This window comes from Macrobrachium rosenbergii, chromosome 11 (genome assembly GCF_040412425.1).
Source record: "Macrobrachium rosenbergii isolate ZJJX-2024 chromosome 11, ASM4041242v1, whole genome shotgun sequence".
Taxonomy (NCBI): domain Eukaryota; kingdom Metazoa; phylum Arthropoda; class Malacostraca; order Decapoda; family Palaemonidae; genus Macrobrachium; species Macrobrachium rosenbergii.
The window spans coordinates 46,167,726-46,187,028 of record NC_089751.1 but is presented as its reverse complement, the minus strand read 5'-3'; the positions used below and the strand labels follow the sequence as shown (position 1 = coordinate 46,187,028).

At 37.0% G+C, this 19,303-nt stretch overlaps 1 protein-coding gene across 2 annotated transcripts in view; it reads left to right on the top strand.

Moving 5' to 3' along the window:
• The window catches only part of LOC136843405 (mitochondrial S-adenosylmethionine carrier protein), a 36,621-nt gene extending 17,318 nt beyond the window's left edge, over positions 1–19,303 (top strand). The window contains exons 1-7 of one of the 2 annotated variants that reach the window (XM_067111773.1): positions 6,676–6,791; positions 9,970–10,078; positions 10,821–10,977; positions 12,073–12,182; positions 13,001–13,268; positions 16,467–16,605; positions 19,032–19,303. In XM_067111773.1, the coding sequence (XP_066967874.1) occupies positions 10,040–10,078; positions 10,821–10,977; positions 12,073–12,182; positions 13,001–13,268; positions 16,467–16,605; positions 19,032–19,146 (828 nt within the window). In that variant the 5' untranslated portion in view covers positions 6,676–6,791; positions 9,970–10,039 and the 3' untranslated portion in view covers positions 19,147–19,303. Of the gene's footprint in view, positions 1–6,675; positions 6,792–9,969; positions 10,079–10,820; positions 10,978–12,072; positions 12,183–13,000; positions 13,269–16,466; positions 16,606–19,031 lie in introns of those variants that run through there. The other variant, XM_067111774.1, reaches the window with a different exon arrangement.

Sequence of the window (19,303 nt, the reverse complement as noted above, 5' to 3'; positions counted from 1 at the left end):
GATCATGTGGATGGTACAGTGCCAGAAATAGAACGTAGGTTAAAAATGAAAATAAAACACGATGACGATGTACAGAAGTTCTGGTGCGATCAGTGATGGACTGAAGCAGCAAGCCAAGGGATACCCGAATCCATCTCGAATTGAATTGAAATACATCAGTAGCTTTTTAGATACATCCTGGTGGCGAAACAAACAAGTGAATTTATACCCTGCATCTAATCTCTTATACTTGAGGAAGTTATCGGTAGATTTCAGTGACATTTGCAAGGATTGCTGCCGTCGTAACTAAATGAATAAATAAAATTTGGAATTTGGTAATTTTGTCGACGGAAGTTATCTGTCCTCCTCTCACGTAAGATTTTTTGTGTATCTGGTCAACCACAGGACCTGATTAATAAACATGTGTGCCTTTAGGGTCGAAAGAGACGTGCAATCTCTTAGCGCTTTCTAGTTTGCATTGTACTTACATTTTTTGCGAATCAGGCGATAAGGCCATTCATTTGAGCAGTAAGGCTACATAGAATAGAATGCTTGCAATGGATAGGTAATGGGGAAAAGAATAAGATAAGTACAGAGACAATTATTAGCTTGATAAACCTGAATAAATTATCCTTTAGGAATATACTGCTATAACAATGCTTTCGAAAATCTTTGTTCAGCGTTTGAACACGGTTATCTAATATATTGTATATAGCCAGGGAGACTAATCCAGAGGTTCTTGGTAAAGCAAAAGGTCCCTGGTACTCAACAGACTAGAATTAGGAGCCTGGTGTTCTTTGAGACACTAGACATTAACTAAAGGGGATCAGGCACTAAGGATAAGTTCCCTATCCTATAAAGCTAATGTTAAGGGAATTGGCAGGAACTTTCTGACTTTTCTCTGAATCATAATAACTTTGATCAAGAAACAGGAACCAACAATGTCCAGCAGTTTTGCTTAAAGCAAAAGATCCAGCGATGGTACTGACTTTCATTCGGAAAAACCACATTCAGCAATGGTAAAGCAAAATATCCGGAGGATCAGTTTGTCCTTAATAAGATAACTTCTTTAGATACTGAAACCCTTAACAAGAAAGGCCTATTTAGTTTAATAGTGGCATTAAGCTACATATTCTTTTCATTCCTGCACCGTTAGCGTGAAATTAAAGATCACGTCAGATTTTGAAAGACTTCTGAAAAGTAATAATAAATCATATTTGGATACGTGGTACGTGATAAACAATAAAACAAATAAAAATTTACCGTATAAGAGTGGACCTCTTTTTCCCAGTGACTAGGCCACTTTTACTTTTCTTATTTCTGTTTAGAATCTCAGCTACCGCAGTTTTGTCTCTGCATATTGTACTGTCAATTTTCATTATTGTTCATTCCCTTTCTCTTACTTTTTTCCTATTTTGAAGAGCCCTGGTTGGTGTTTCTCTAACTATTGTTTATGAGCTCCTCAAATATGCTATATTTTCTCTAATCAGTCAGTCGTCACCTGCAGGTAAAGTAAATGCATAAGGAGAGAGAGAGAGAGAGGTGTAGTAAACATTTGGCATCTAATAAAAAGTAGGTTATTCCTAGGAGTAGATGAGACACCAATGGATAACCTCTGAATTACCCAGGTCTTATTATACACGTTCTATTATATCCTGATCTATTGCTATTCATCTATTTTCGACAGGGAGAGAAGTTTTTCTTTCCTTCCTATGAAAGTTTGTGCTAAGCATCTTCATAGCGTGGAAATTAAAACTGCATACAAATTGTTTCTCAACAAAATCGACGTCGGAAAATAACAATAATTAAATCATTCATTTCCTCGAAAAGTCATGCTCGCGTCATATCATTTTTACATTCATAAGCAAATTATCTGCAAGTCGTCGGGTGGCGCACGTCTAAAAATGCAGGCCAGTGCTGTACGATTCGTTTACAACTTTAATCGCGGGCGGAAAGTTCGACCGTTTCTGAGTAGGAGTCTGGCAGTAAGTACAGTTCCGAAGAGAAAGTGGTCATTAAGACCACATGGTGCTCTTCGAAGAACGCGCCAGAAATTTCACTGCCATATACTCAGTCATTTGGGAACACTTTCTATTTCTCGGTGCAAGACATGGCGCTAAAATCTCACTCATTTCTTGGTGCATTTGTCGTGAGAAATATGACGAAAAAAAAAGTCTACCCTTCAACTTATGTGTTCAGAGGCCGTGTAACCTACTGATTTAGTTTTTTTTTTTTTGTCTGTGCTATTTCTCAAATGTTTTAGTGATGCAAACGTAAGAGCCAAAATATTTGACCTAGATAATTGTATTTTATTCATTTTTTTGTGCAGTAAATCATTAGGTATTTAGTTAGATATATCTGATAAGTAAATGTTATTTTTAGGAAACGTGAAAAGCAGTTGCATTTGCTGACGTCACCTGCGAACAAAGAAGATTCTAGAGCGAAGATATAAACTAACTGGAATTACCAAGATTCATTGTCAATAGACATCTCTTGATAAGTGGGTCACTGCTCAGTATTTCTTTGTCTTACCGAGATCCCAAAATTCATGAATCACTGTCTTCGTATCAGTCTTCTTTAGACAGTGATAACATGAGACCTCGTAATCCAGTGATCTCTAATTCAGCTTCCTAGTGAACCAGAATGCTTTCGGTGCGTTCCTTAAAATCCATTATGCCTCTGATAACCGGAGTAATGAATTATGAACCTGGTAGTTAGTTGACTGCGGTGATAGCGACCCCATCCATAAACACAACTGATGAGAACCGCAAGGTTAAACATTTTTGCAGACAGTCTCCTGAAGGAAAAGAGGCGTATGGTTAGAATATATTTCTTTCCATCATTAAACCTTTTCCCTTTACAGGACTGTGGCACTAGGGGAAAAAGTAACACAGTTGTAACAGTCACATTCATACTACTGAATCGTGGGTGAAACCGTCCCCACCCGCCAACCCCCGCCCACACACACACACACACACACACACACACACACACACACACACACACACACTGTTCCATTCCCCTTTGTCTTGCAAACTTTCCCGCTCTCTTGGAAATGAAGGATCTACCCATCCAGCATTTTCAAGGTCTCCCCCTCCTTTTCCCTAACATTTCCAAAGTATACACTTATCATCCTCCATTTTTCCCACATGTCCAAACCATCCCATGGTGCTTTGATCTACTTTTTCAACTACAGTAACCTTCGTACCATTCCTTTTACATATCCTCATTTCTCTCCTTCTTCAGTAATGTCTATGCCATTTATATTAAGCAAACCGTACATATTATCAGATTCAAACTAACCTACCTAAGCAATGTCTTTGAAAGTTCAGACCCTCTGCCCAAGCTGTTAACTGGGCACCAAAATCAGGTAGATCAAGAAAGGTCTTGGGGCCAGCAGCCTCATCCCGAAAGACTTGGTAACACCCGAAAGGCTCTACTGTTGTGCCAGCTCCTCTAAAAGGGGAGAACAGCATATATATATATATATATATATATATATATATATATATATATATATATGTGTGTGTGTGTGTGTGTGTGTGTGTGTGTGTGTGTGTGTGTGTGTGTGTATTATTTATCTTAGCAGTAACATACCAACTAACATGATAATTGATGAATCGAGGACCAGCTCTGATACAATATCTATTTAAAGAAATGACAAAAAAAAAATCAGATTAACAAATGCCGTCTTAAACTTGTAGTTTGTGGGCAAAGAAAGCTTAAAGTTTGCACGATATAGAATTAGCCGTTTTCGTGTTCAGCTTTCTTTGCACAGAAAATAAAATCGGATGTTATATTCTGTATATAAACCACACGTGCCAATCATGGATGATGGCGGAACGCATTACTGTTAGATGTTTGCCAAGATATGCGTCTGAGTGACAAGCGTCTACTCCCAAATGTCCAGTGTAAGTCAGGCTTCAGTCACTTTCTCCTGTGTTCGTGTCTATCTCCCACTTCCTATTGTCCCTCTGTCCAGGGAGTTTCTTGTAACTCGTCACAGAGAATCTCGTGTAAATATATTTTGATTTCGATTTATGTACGTGTAAATCATTTCTTAATATTGTATGGTAACTTGATAATGATATCTATGTGGTAATTTATTTATTTATATGTATTCTCAAACTTCTAACTTCTAATACCAATCCATCTTCCATTCTTTTCTTCCAACGTCCACACTTGCTCGTAAACAACTGAATTAGGCAAGTGAATAAGTTCTCATATCGTAAATTACTCGATTCAGTGCAGCCAAATGACCACAATTCGTTGGCGAATCGACAAACACCATCTGTTACTGCTGACAGACAAACTCAGATGAAGCAAGCGTCTGCTTCGGCGTACTTTGCAATCTGCAAAGCTACAGGAAGTAATTAAGAACAATTTTGTCCTAAATTCTATATTCTGCTCTTGTCACAACGATTATATCCAGCGATGCCATAGTATATTTACTGCCTACTGTGTTTTTTATTGTTGATTTCATCCACTCAGGTGAAAGTTCTTTTTAGTGTTACTGTTTCCTCATTATTCCCGCGCCATTCCCCCATCCCATTGTCATTTCTGTTTAATTGCATTTTTCAATTCTCGGGGCGTCTTACTTAGTCTGGGTGCAAAGTATCTGTTTGTTACGTCATGGCTTCATCAGTCTAGATTCATTTCATATTTAAATGTATAGTTACCTTAACGTGAAATATGATAAAAGAAGATAGCTTGAAAATTTCTGTGGTTCATTTTTTAGTTTTCTTTAAAAGAAAACTATTGTGCCGGCTTTGTTTGTCTGTTCGCACTTTTTTCTGTCCGCACTTTTTCTGTCCTCCCCAAGATCTTAAAAACTACTGAGGCTAGAGGGCTGCTAGCATGTATGTTGATCATCCACCTTCCAATCATCAAACATACCAAATTGCAGCCCTCTAGCCTCAGTAGTTTTTATTTCATTTAAGGTTAAAGTTAGCCATAATTGTGCTTCTGGCAACGATATAGGATAGGCCGCCACCCGGCCGTGGTTAAAGTTTCATGGGCCGCAGCTCATACACCGAAAGATAGATCTATTTTCGATGGCCTTGATTACACGCTGTAGCTGCTGTACAGAAAACTCGATTGCGCCGAAGAAACTTCGGAGCATTTTTTAATTGTTATTATTTTTCTTTCTTTTACCCATGAAATATCGAGTCTGAAACACTTTACTGTTAGACAACGGCATATGTTTCCGAGTGTGCATGTGATCCATGGGAATGTTACATTTGGCATTGACAATGAAGTTTGGAGAATCTATTTGCCGTTAGTGCACTTCGAGTGGTACACTGCATGCATTACTTAAGGGTCTTTGAATTCAATCTTCCCTTCGGCTCCTGGCTGCAACCTCTTCCATTCTTTTTACCGTACCTGCGTTCATATTCCTTTCTTCCATCTGACTTTCCAATCTAACAATTGTTTCACAATGCAACTGCGAGGTTTTCCTCCTGTTATACTTATGAAACCTTCTTATTGTCAATTTCCCTTCCCGCGCTGAATGACCTCAAAGCGCAAACTCGTGGAATTTCTGACACTTACTGTCTTCATGAAATTCAGCAGTCTGCCCGTGTTGCAATTGTGAAACGTATATTACTTCTATTTCTCATTGGATTTGGTCTTATTATCGTTTAAAGGTGTCTCCTAGGCTCAGTTTTTTTATATTGAGTAAAAGCTTTTGCCCTAGTATGCAAAAATATGTAAGAATATTAGGCCCACTTTTCCGAAGGTTATGAAAGAAGGGAGTGGAGGCCGAAATGCTGGTTCTTTTATAAGATTGTTTGTGAGAAATAAGAATTTCATGTGCAATAGCTATAAAGAAAATAAAAAAAGGGTGAGGATAGAAGAGGCTAACTAGTGAAAAGGAGATAAGTATGACAAAGAAAATAGTCTAACATGATTGCTGAAATGCTGCAGAAGCATTGTGCTTGCCACTCGCTACATTTGTAATGAAATTAGATCACTCAGTCATTGAAAATCCATTTAAAGGAGTGAGTTGAACTTGATGATGACCATGACAGTTCACTATGTACAGTACAAAATTTTTTGGGGGGTGGTGTAGGACAACGAAATGAAGACTGGAGCCCAGGCGAAATACTACTGGGTGATCATGTCCTCCTTCCCAACACGGCATAGAGGAAAACTGTTGATACCCATGGGGGTAGGATAATTTCCTTAGTAATGTCTACTGCCCCAGACAATCATGATACCTTTGATAGAACTGAAAAGCGAAAAGGTTAAGTCGACGAGGGCTTTGGAGTTTGCTCTGTCCCACAATCACATAAAGAAAGAACCAACTACCCAGTGGTGGGTGGAAAATTTCACGCACAAAGATGTCTAAACAACAAAAGTAAATTATATTGAAAGCACTAAAGCCAATGTTCACCAAAAAAATGCACTTTACAGTATCATCAGTTTACCGAAAGAAAAAGGAGAAAGCAGATAACTACTGATCTTCATGACTGACAAAATAAGTTAAGCTCGAGATTGCAGGAATGCAGAAAAATTAAAAAGCTAAACGGTTAACTTAAAAGAATTTTTATGTTTTAAAGTACTACTAAGAAAGCGAAAATAATAAGAGCTACAACAGTTACGGCGCTATTACCCTGCTTTTCACAGATCTGTCTAGAGAAGAAATTCAGAACTGGAAAAAATGTAACCAACAAATTATGTGATACCTAACGAGAACGAGCGAGAGAGCTGTTTCAAAGAATGTCCATACTATTAATACTACTATTCGAAACGCAGACGAAATTCTCTACTGATCGCACACTGTGGTAGTCAGAATCTTCTTGTTATAATTGGTAATGTAATAGATTGATTCTATAATTTATTGCCAAAATACGTGAGCCACACTGTTTTATCGACTCATTAACATGTATTTTATACACTCCTTTTGAATATTGTTGGCGTAAACGTCTCAATTTTGTTTCCCTAGGCTCCCATATCATAGGACCGAACAGTTACGTGGAGGGTGACCAGAGTCCCTAGGGAAACCGAAAATTAGCCAATTGCACCAACAGGATTTTTCGAATATGTATAAATCACAACATGAGTAGGCCGAGGAATACTTGGTTCGTGTTCTTAAAATCAATAGTAAAGTAGGGTACATGTAGCCTAATATGGGCAAAGATGTCACTAGGCCAACAGAGATGCGACCTTATTTTACCTTCTTCAACTTAACCTTAACTCGAATACATTGCCGGGTCTTTGCCAGGTCAGGGGTCCTCCACCCCACGATCATAACTTGACCCAGAGTGCCATAAATCTTAAAAATGAGGTAGGGCCTACAGAAGTGCATCTCGACCCAGGCTACCCTTGCACACTGGGTCTTAACTGGCAGCAAGGCACCCCTTATCATCTCTTTCACATTTTTACATTATACACAGCTTGTTCCAGACCTTAAGGTTGGGAGGTACCTCTTTCCTCGCTCCCAAAAATTCATTGCAAGTAGGAGAGGCACTTATTGCCTACAACACTTCCAGATGGATGGGTAGTTTTTAGTCTTGATTTTGCACATATGAGTAAGTTGGACTAGTTTGCATAACATCAGCAATTTTGACAGATAAGCCTGAGACAGCCATTGTTAAACTGAATATCAGATTGAGTTTTAGTTGTTGGAAAATGGTTAGTGATTATTACATAAGAAATCCAAGAAGTTCACATAAGTGCTCATGAATAGAGCATGTGCTGCAAATGCCTGTCGCCTCCCAATTTCCCAGAACTTGGAATGGAACAATTTCCAGAGAGTAACAACGGACTTAGAAAATGATGCAGAAAATGGTGCAACCCCTGATATTATAACCTATCAGTAAATGCTTCATTTCCTCATAATATTTCGTATGAAAAAATCCCTTAATGACAGTTATTTGACCATTTTTCTGATATAAAATTCAGTGCTAGTGAGGAATTGAGATATCATAGATTTACCAAGAAAGATACTTGCCCCCAAGGATATAGAAGACAACAATGCAGAATAGTCATTTAGGTAAACAAAAGTGGTTAATGTCCTATCAAGACCACATTGACAAGGTCAGTTCAAATGTCAATAGTATTAAGTAGTTGCTAGGAAGTTTTTTTATATTTCACCTGTCATAAGCCAGCACTTTTTCTTTGGCCATGGTCAAGAGTGGACTTACAGTAGGCTATACTGTGTTATCTGACTGCTTTATTAAAGCTTTTGCAATGTATGTTGTTGATGACTGTGAACTGTGAAGTGATTGTACAACTGATATTACTAAAAATAGTACAACAGAGCAATGTAGATTTAAGGACATGAGTGTGTGGGTGCTTTATGTCCTCTATTACTTTGGGAAGTAATCTTTGGGATGGTTAACGAAGATTCAAAACACACTTTTTCTGTTCACAAGTCAACCTCAGCTTAGTGTTTGGTGATCAGCACCAGTGGGTTCAATCTTTTATGTCCGCAATCCCATGAATGCACACCATGGTAATTTGGTGTGTATGTTGCCTCTGTTTTGGTGATCTTATTGGACATAAGGGTTCTCTTCAGAGCCCCTACTGTCTGAGCAGGAAAGGGACTTACAAGAGATTATGGTACCCATTTCACATGATTTTATATCAGCTCAGCTCAACTTCATAGTCAGATGATCTCTCATTGTTCCTGTAGCTCAGCCTTCCCTGTGACTATGACTACCATACTGAGATACGAGCATTGTTCAGTCTCCACTTCATGAGAAGGTTCCGCCCAGTACTACTTTCTGGTGAATTGGGTAAACAGTGACAGGAACATTGTGTTCTGTCAGGTCATGATGTTTCTACTGCTTCTTTGCTTAGGATCTGGCTAACTGGGAGGCAACCTTGGTACCTTCCCACTTGACCCCTCGTCTTTGAGTAGACTCCCCAGATCTTTATAGCAGGGGGAGAAGACCTTGATTCTGATTGTTCTAGCACATAAGGTTTTGATTTACTTCTAACCCAGTATCAGTTGGAACTCCAGTTTAGGCACTGTGAAAAACTGTCAAAAACAGTGCAAAAGTGTCAGTAACTGAAAAATGGTGAAAATAGGTGCAAAATGGTCAAAAACTGTGAAAATCATTCAAAAAGAGTGAAAATTGGTAAAAAAAATGGTTAACAATGGTATCAAACAGTAAAAAAAATTAAAAACAGTCAAAAACTGACAGGATTTCTTCCTTGTTCTCGAAGAGGTTACCAGCAGGCCCCTGGTATCTTTGTTCCTCAGCTTTATGGTGGTTACTCAAGCTGATGTGTAGCTTTCCTAGCACCCTCATGCAAGTTTTGATTTGCCTAAGTTTCATGGTTGGGTTTATGCCGATGAAGAGATGCACCGGATGCTGTATCTCTCCCTCTCCTTTGTGCCCTTCTCAGTTGCAGACAGTCCAATCCAGTGTTTGCACTGAGCACCAGTCAAAAGTCTTAGGTCTCCATATTGCTACCTGCTGACCTTGAATAAGAAGCTGGCAATTCAGATGGTGATGAGCTGTCCCTCCAGCCTTTCACCGTAGTCAGACAATTGGATGTGGCATAGGCTCATATCATGTTACATCTTTTTTGGAAAAGAGCCAGTCTTGATCTGTGAAACATAACCTACCACATGAAGATTTGGACATTGATGTTTTGATTATTTAAATGGGTGATGAGACATTACAGTGACATCATTGTCTGAATAGGATTTTGTTCTGATAGTAAAGTTGCATTTCATGAAACAGGAACTTTACCTCTGTTAGTTTAAGTGCAGTATGTCTAATGCTCAGCTCTTAGTACGAAGTGGTGGCTGGGTTTCCTATAGAATTTGGCCTGCTTTTGTTTGGATTTTGCTAGGAATAAAATTTATAGTCATTGGGTTCAGCAAATCAGACTTTGCTTAAGTGTTTGATATTTAGAAGAAAATGGAAGTACACTGTAGTAGGATTGATTAATAAGAAAAACTGATTATTTGCTTGTGCCTGTGGCAAAATTCTTCATAGTTTTGTATTAATATTATTTATTTCTCTTTTGCAGATAGCGTGTGTGATGAATGCTGAGTAAAATGGACTAAAGTTCTTGAAGCAACAGAAATTTGACCACAGCTATGAGTTGCAAGGAGCCTTCATTTTCTGTTTCTTTGATTGTAAGATTTCATAGCATTGTACTGTAATGCTTGTATAATGCAGGTTTATGTACATATTGTGTAATCCAATTTATTCCTGAATTATATTTTGTTCTTACCAGAATACTGCACAAACCTTCATCTTTTACATAGTCTCTTGGACAGTAGCCGAATCAGTCTTGGAAGCTTGTTAACAAGGTAGTCTAGTGGCAGCAGGTAGTGGGTGGCGATGGTAATTCACTCACCTGTTTGCAGACCCTCACATTGTCCTTGGCATCTGTCAAGTCAAGGTGTCTCTGCACTGCTGGGCTATTCTGATTGTTGACTGTTGTTAATCCTTTCGCTGTGAGCATGTTTTCGCCCCTAGTGGCGAGAGCAGCGTCCTGCTGATCGTGTATCTGACTAATTTTCTCCCTTTTATATTTGTACTTCAATTCTTTGTTATTTTCATTACTGTTATAATATTATACTGTGCTATTATGTTTTTATAATGTTTTATTATAGAAGAGTGATATAATATGCAAGTGATGTGTAGGTAATTATTCAGATACTGAATTATGTAGTTTTTACTGGTGATTCATTTCAGTGTGATACCTCTCAAAGCGTGGAGTAAAGTAACGCCATTTTCGTTATTCAGTATGCAAATCTTTATTACAAACTTTGAATGCTTGCTTTTGCCTTTTCATTAAGTATCATAAAAAAACATGGTATAAGAGCCAAAGTCAGTCAAGAGTAGAAGGATGAAGTTCTGAATGTATTACAGGCTGGTGGCATTGCTGGTACTGCTGTAGATGTTGCCCTTTTTCCTCTTGACACCATCAAGACTCGTTTTCAAAGTGAAAAAGGTTTCAGGGCTTCAGGAGGATTTCGAGGGATATACAGTGGATTAGGACCAGCTGCAATAGCTTCTGCCCCAAATGGTATGCATCTACTGAGTGTGTTATGGTTTTTGTTTGTTCACAACGCTGTATTATTTTGGATGAATCTTACCTGCTGTTAAAGTTAACTTACATCTTGATGTCATTATGTGTGATCAGCATTCAAAGTAAAAAGAATAGTTAGTAGCTGATTTGGATAGAATGTTTGTAATCAACTGTTTCCCAGGTTGTTGGCAAAGACTTAAACTTCATGAAAGGTACCATAAGACAAGATATGATTACCATTTTGTTATTGGTCATAAGTTCTGAGACTGTGGATGGTGAAGAATTGCAGTGCATTCCAAAGTTATTTAGTGAATGTTACATGTAGCTAATCAGAAAAAAATTAACATAGTTACAGCTTTAAAGGCATACTATATCTTAAAAGATGTATTGGTAAAATACCAAAAGAAAATGACAGGAAATAAGAAAATGCTCTCTTATACACAAATCACTAATACTCTCATTTCATTTATTTTAAAGATATATACAGTACAGCAATATTGTTATGTAAAAATAGGCTATCATTATACCATACAAAGTATCATCATCATCATAACGTTTTTAAATCAGCTTTTCCCTTCATAGGGGTTAGATGTAAAATGAGTGATCTTCCGTCTCGTAATGTACGCCTATCTGTTCACTTTTTCTATCATTATCTGGGCCTACTTTTATATCTAGTGCTTTTATGGCTTTTATGGCTTTCCTATTACTTGTCCTGCTTCTTGATACGTATCATTAGACCAATTCCTCATTTGTATGTGAGCTTCCTATTTTACGCTTTTCATGTACCTTAACATTCATTGGTTACACCTTTTCAAAATCTCTATACATTATTCCATGTCAGGGGCCCATATTTTGTGGTCGAAACAATAACAGAATTGTATATGTAGTTCCTGATAAATTGAAATGACTGTTATAATATTTAATTGCCATAGTATTTAATACCCTGCATGTAAAACTAGAACTGTCTTTGAAAAATTTCAATAACTTTTAAGTCTAATGTTTAGTTTAATGATTTCAGTAATAATTTAAGAAACCATGCCATTTTAATTTTTCCCTATTATGTACACTAATCAAAGTATTATTTTATAACAGCTGCTGCATTTTTTTGCACTTACGAAGGTTTCAAGAAGATATTAGGCCCAAAAGTAGCAGAGCCTTACCAACCTTGTGTACATATGGTTGCAGCATCTGCGGGAGAAGTGGCAAGTCTTTTTATTTAATTTCATTCTAATTTTTATTTTTTAGTTATACTGTATTGGTGTCTTACATATATAAAACCCCATTAGTGTGGGTGATATTGTTATGTTCATACAAAGAATAAACCTAATAGTCCATATATTAATATGAAGAATAAACCTACTATTCTACTAATGCCTGTATAGCTGGTCCTTGGGATGTTAAGTGGCTTATTTTTTCTCTCATTCTGGCTAATCTCTTCCATAATCATCATGGTTTGTCATCTATATATTAATGTTGGATTTTGGTTTTGGTTTTTTATGTTTATGCAATGAATTCTTCATCAAAAATGTGTTAATGTGTCTTTTGGTGTTCAGGGTTCATTTTTTTATGCAGCTGATAAGTATGTTTGTGTGAATGTTCATTTTGCCCTTTGCATTTTTTAGCATGATAAATCTTGTTTGAAGGCTCCATAAGGTACAGTTTGAATTAGTTCAATTTTTGGTATCCTGTGATGTATGCGTTTAACATGCTATGCTAATCATACCTTGTTTTGAATTTTTTTTGCTTTTTATTGTTAAAAGCATGATTGCGAACTACTGTCATGGCTATATAGTTTTGTAAACAAGAAGGGTGGCTAACCTGATTTACCCATTTGGTAAATTTGAGGACTCACAGCAGCTACCTAAAATAGGTTTTTCGTACATCAAAACCTGTTTTATTGTCAACTTGTGGATTCAATGTGATTAACTTTAATTTTTTTTTTTACAGCTGCATTTATTTGCAGCCTAACATTGAGGTATTTAATATTAATTTTATTTTTAAAAACATTTTTTCACTTCAGGTGGCATGTGTAATAAGAGTACCTATGGAGATTGTGAAACAGAGGCGTCAGGCTCTTCTGTATCAATCATCTCTTCAAGTAATTAAAGACACACTTAGACATGAGGGAATCAGAGGATTATACAGAGGGTATTTGAGTACAGTGGCAAGGGAGATTCCATTTTCTTTCATACAATTTCCTATATGGGAACTGCTCAAGAAATGGTGGTCTCAGTATCAAGGAAGATATGTGGACTCATGGCAAGCATCACTTTGTGGAGCAGTAGCTGGTAAGGATGTAGTTAATTAGGATTCTTCAATCTAAACTTTTGATTTATATTTCTGCCTGAATACATTCAGCCCTCAACTTACATGTGTTTTATTGCAGTACTGTATCTAATACTGTATCTAAAACTATTTAAATGCTATGTAAATATTGTATAATTGCTCTTTTACTCCTTTGTTTAATGAAACATAATGACTAAACAAGAATGTCTGTACCCATTGGGTACTGTGCTTACATGATCAGCATAGCCCTAAATGCATAAGCAACTGTGCATATGACCAAAATATTCTTTTTGAGGCATTTTCTCACCTTGGGAATAAAACACCTGTGAAACCACTCCAAAACCAATGTGACGATCACTAAGCCTTCTTGAGTTGCCAAAACACAGGCTAGCATTTTTTATTTTTTATACTTAAGGTTCTAGTGAGTGTTTCCTCTGTACACAGTTTGTGGCTTGATCATCTGACCACACAGTACCACAGTACCAAAATAAGACTTGCTCTGAAAGGAAACCCTTATCTGCAGTGAGCACCCACAGAGTGTCTGAAATAATTATACTGCCTCCATATCAGCCAGTGCTGAATCTCCCATGATTTTCAGCCTCTTCATGTTTTTGTGCTTAGCAAAGCTAGCTACCCACCCCATTTGCTTATGTCAGATAAAAAATTTTGTGCTGTGTATAAATGTGAATACAGTATCAGCAAAGTGTAGCATGGTAAACTTGTACAAGCAAAACTAAAAGAAAGTTGAAAGTGTATACATGCATTTAAAAGGCATTTAAACACACACTTGGAAAAAGATGCTTTTGATTTGTAGAAATAATGGTGGATGTTAATCACTGAACAGCTGTTGTTGTGTCAAAGGTCATATCTCTTAACCTGTTTTTGTTAAGAAAAAGCTACCTGTCATTCTAAGCAGCTGTAGCTACCTGTCATTCTAATTAGGTGTACCCAGTGTGGTGAGTAAATATAAATTGGTAAAAATGACTAGACATAAGGTGTTGTTTTTGCTGTGAATAAGCAAGTATTGAATATAGAACATGTACAAAATGGGTCTGACTGGTATACGGTATAAAGAGAATAAACTGGTGGAAGACTTCTTCTGCAGTAAAATATAATTTTAACCATTTTTTAAAGTATGAAAATATAATACTGTACATTTACTATTATATTCTTTTAATATGTAATAATTTTGACCAAATGTACAATAAGTTTTATTTTCTGTTTGTTACTGACCTAAATTAAATTCAAAACAGGAAGAATATTGTAGTAGCTATGATCATGGTAGCTTACCCGAGGTCAAGGGTGACACAAACAGAATTGCATATTATCTATTAGTTGCAATTTCATCGTTATAAAGGCCAAGAAGCTGGAACCTTTCCAAGGTCTACTCTAGGATAGGGCGCCATGTTTGCTGTATGGCAGGGACTCGAGGTCTTCTCATAAAATTTTTGCTACTCTTGATGTCTGTAAGCTTCTCAAGGCTACAAGACACTTTTATTGGATTTCTGCTTGGAATCCCAACATTCTTTTCCACTCTTGAATCCAGCACACTGGAAGAGGACCATCTTCATGCATGTTTGCTGACCTGGGAGTCTACAACTTTCCTCATTTTGACAAGGCCATGGTAGTTTTAGATAATAAAAACTATCCAACATTTTTTGCCAGTGAGTAGTTGAACTGCCATAACTAAAGCAAGAATGGTTTTGCATTGTATTCTCTGCTGGTGAGTCATCCAAGGGGACTTCATTGATGGGGGAAACACTTACACCATTGTCATCTTTGCAGATTCCACAGGTTCCTGAAGATTTCAAGTCTTCAACTAATACTCAGAAACACAGGCTTTCCAAGAGAGGCAGCATTGCTCTCCGTAACCTTGCACTCCTTATAAAGGTTTTCTGGCTTCTCATTGGACCTTCTCCTGTGGACAGGCTTCCCCTGACTTTTCCTCCTTTGAGACAGACCAGCAAACCTCATTCACTCTTTATTGTAACCCTTTCCAACGTGGGAATGCAATGGGCTCTTCTTTTGCTTCTAACTTTTTAGCAAGAACAAAGGTCCATGTAGCATGGGTGAGATAACTATGCCCTTCACTTTTTCATCATTTTCTTTACCCATCAAGACAAAGATGACCTTTCCTAACTTGGTAAGAGTGACACCTCTTTATCGTCAGTAAACTTGGGATTAGAGAGGACATTTTTAAGCTTTGTTTTTTCCACAAGATATCCCAGTAACAGTAATGCATGTTTCCACTGCTTCAGACAATATTCTGGAGTGTTTAAGGTAAGATAACTGATGGCCAAGTTTAGTTAATTTTCCACCTTATCATGCCTTTTTTGCTTCAGTTCTTTTAGGTCTTGATGTCAACTGTGTTGTCTGCCCTGGCAGTCATGTGGAGGTACCAAATATTTAAATATTTGTACACTTTGGAGATGTGACACAGATGGCCTGTCCTCCTCTTGTCATTTTGATTTTGACTGTGACATGGACTTCGGTGTTTTCTTTCAAGCCTACATTTTGATGAGCCTATTTCTCTCCATTTTTCCCCAGGAGTACCCTTTAAACTTGCAGTTATTTTGATGTAATCCTCTCGGCTTTGATCTGACGTATGCCAACACCTGATTTCCTTTAAAGCCAGAGGTCAGATTGCTTATCTCAATCCCAGAGGCTTTCAATCAGATACTCTCTGCCAATCAGCCAGTTCTTGGGTTTTTAGCAACTGGAGCTTTCCTCTTCTTGGGTATTCAGGGTAAATTGTAAGCTCTGGGGTTGTGTAACAAATAAAATTCTTCAACTGCAAAATTGATTTTTTCATTCAAACCCATTATATATTATCATCATGGTGCCTACCTTCAGCCTCAGTGATCCCTTGCAGTTATTGGCTAAACTACACACAAGTGAGACTCTTATCTGCCTGAAATGTGAGGATTCAAGGATTCCATTTGCTCTGGATTGGGATGTCAAGGAAATCTGCAGATTACCAAAAATTTGGGCCGAATGATAAGTTTAAAAAAGACAAATTTTCTTTAAAAAGAATTATTTTCTGATGGAGACAAGAAACCCATGAATTATGTTTCATTAAAATCAGTATTAATTATGACTTAGATTTATGTGGGGAAAACCTATGTTTTGACTATATATTTGTATAACCTTAAATGGTTTATGGTGTGTACCTTTGATAGCCTGAATGTATGTGTCCACAGGTGGCCTGTCAGCAGCAGTAACAACGCCATTAGATGTTGCAAAAACAAGAATAATGTTGGCTGAACGAGAAAGTGTTGTTGCTAGAGGGAGCATTAGAAATGCAGTTCAAACAGTATATGCTCAACAGGGTTTCTCAGGGTATGTCCTCTACTATTTCCTTATTTTTTTAATGAGTTCATATAAAAATGACCTTGTCAATTTTATAATGTTTTAATTGCTGGTCAGTGGCAGCTCCAATCTGTAAACCACAATTCCAAACTAGCAAAGCAGTTAATAATTGTCAGGTGAAAGCAGAGATTAAGGGGAGTGAAAAAAATTCTTATAAGATGGTAGACTGTAGGTATCTGAAAGGTGTGAAAGAGTAACTTCCATATAGCAAGTTCTTTACAGAAAATTCATTTATGGAAATGGAGGAGAAGTCTAGTATGAGGAGCAAGATTGATTGTATAATTAATGGGCAATCATGAGCATGGTCAGCATCACAGTTGGAGGCAAAACAAGCATGGCAGGGGTTTGCTGAACAGTATGTGAAGGTTCAGTGAACAGTCTGGGCAGTCTTAATAGTACTAATTTCTGTTTGAGAGAGTAGGCCTCGTGAAAGGGGACTAGTTGAGCCCATAAAGGAGCCAGGCATCTGAATGTTTCATGCCACAGCAGAGGGTTTCTCATCTGTGAATGAGTCACACAGGGAAAGAAAAAAGGACCATTCTGACAGTCTGGAAAGAAGTATATGGTAATCTCCCTGTACAAATGAATTGGTTCCAAACACTTGTGTAAATATGAATTTTTTTCAGTATGAATACCAGTACTGTTTTAAGAAATAAATGAAAATCAGTTAACAAAGTAGGATATACTCCCTGTCAAAAAAATTACATGGGGTAATTGCTGTCCTTCCACTGCTTCCTTCTTGTAATAACAATGGATGATAATGAAGATGTCCTTAAAATGCCAACTCAGTGAGGCAGTTTAACACTGTGATTGACAGTATTAAGCTATGGCTACTGCAGCACAACATTGGAAGGGTTGTTGTCAGCTTTGAGTCAATTTGGAATAGTTACCTATCCAGAAAGTAGTATTGGAATCATCTTGGGATGAGAGGAACAAGAAGATTGCTTCTGGGATATCAGGAGCAGAAGTAAATGAAATTGTTCAGGATGCCAATCTCTGAATGAAGTAAACAGTCATCTCTTTCCTAAGTTTCTTCACGAGAAATGTTTGTTGTTTTCATTTCCATTTCATGTGGTCAGATAACTGTTGCTGGTGTTGCAGTTGATTTTTGATGCCACAGGTGATTTTAACACTACTTTCCATCCAAGAATCCGACTCCATATTAAGGCTCTTTGCATTCTTTAATTAAATACTCTGCTAAGTTTCTCTCAACATGTACATTGCTTTTCTTTCATCAGTTTCTTTTGCTTCAACTTTCTCTACTGATGATTTGATAAGTCTTTCTAATTCCTCATTTGATAAAACTTACATGGCCTTCAATATGAACTTCGCCAGTTATATCAACAAAGCCTTTTTCGCGGACTTCTACTGCTGCCTGAACAATTTTCTTCAGTTCTTCATCAATACAAGGGAAACCTTTGCAGTAATGTATGAAATCATTGCATAAAGGTGTCCAACATGCATTGACTGTTTTATGTTTCAGTTCATCCATTGCAGTCTTGACAAATGCAGTTGTGAATGAATTCCATTTCAATGATATTAATATTAGGTTTGGTATCACTGGCTCTTCAAATGAAATCAGGCACTAGTCAGGTATTCATAATTTTCTCACCCTTGATTACATGTTGGTCAAAATGCTGCTGGAATGACATAATATGGGGGTAGAAATAGAGCTCTCCATTTGTTTTCATTTATTATGGATTCTGGATGGCCAGGTACATTGCCTTTGATGAAAAACTTTCCCCTTCAGGTCCGTAAGTTTGCAAAGGCACTAAATTAAAATAATTGTACAAAACAAAAAACTTTCATATTTTGTTGCCAGAAAGCAAGATCATTCTTGGCTTTGGTGCTCAAGTGTGTGAGCTTATTGTGCCATTATAGTGCTTCACTTTATCATGTGATCAGCAGGATTATTCAGAGTGCCAATGTGAAGATGTCTCTAAACATTGAAGCCTTTTGCCTGCCTTTCGCTTTGATGAATGTAAGTCCAGTTTGGCATTAACTAGTACAAACTTGTAAAGAATAGCTACACAGGCAGTCATAAAGTGATAAGTTTTTAATTTCAAAGTAAATTCAATCTAAAATAATTTTAAAGTATCACATTATGGGTACCAGTAAGTTTATTTTTTTTATATTTTTCCTTTATGTCATCGAATATCATTGCAGTGCTTGAGTTAACTAGTTTTGATCATGAGGAGTATATTTAGGAGTACTTTTTAATCAAACAGATATAAAAAACCAAAACATACATATATTTTCATGACCCCTATGCATAATTTATAAAATGAAAATGTTTTAAAATAAGTGATTGGTCAAAAAATTGATTTTGGAAGTGGTTTAACCTGTTTAATATAAATAATGCAGTGATTCAAAACAATTACTCTTCCCAATTTCAGGTTATTTGCAGGAGTGATCCCAAGAACCATGTGGATATCAGTTGGAGGAGCAGTGTTTTTTGGGGTATATGAAAAAGCAAAAGATATTGTAAGTATGACTTCTGAGAAGTTATGATGTACCCAATATTTATTCTAGGTTCTGTCATCCTTTTAAAGAACAGTATATATTCATAATATTAATTTGTGATATTTCTATGGAAGTTATTATTGTACCTATGCTCTGTAAATATATTTCAAGATAATGTTCATAGATATATATTGTCTTAGTCTGA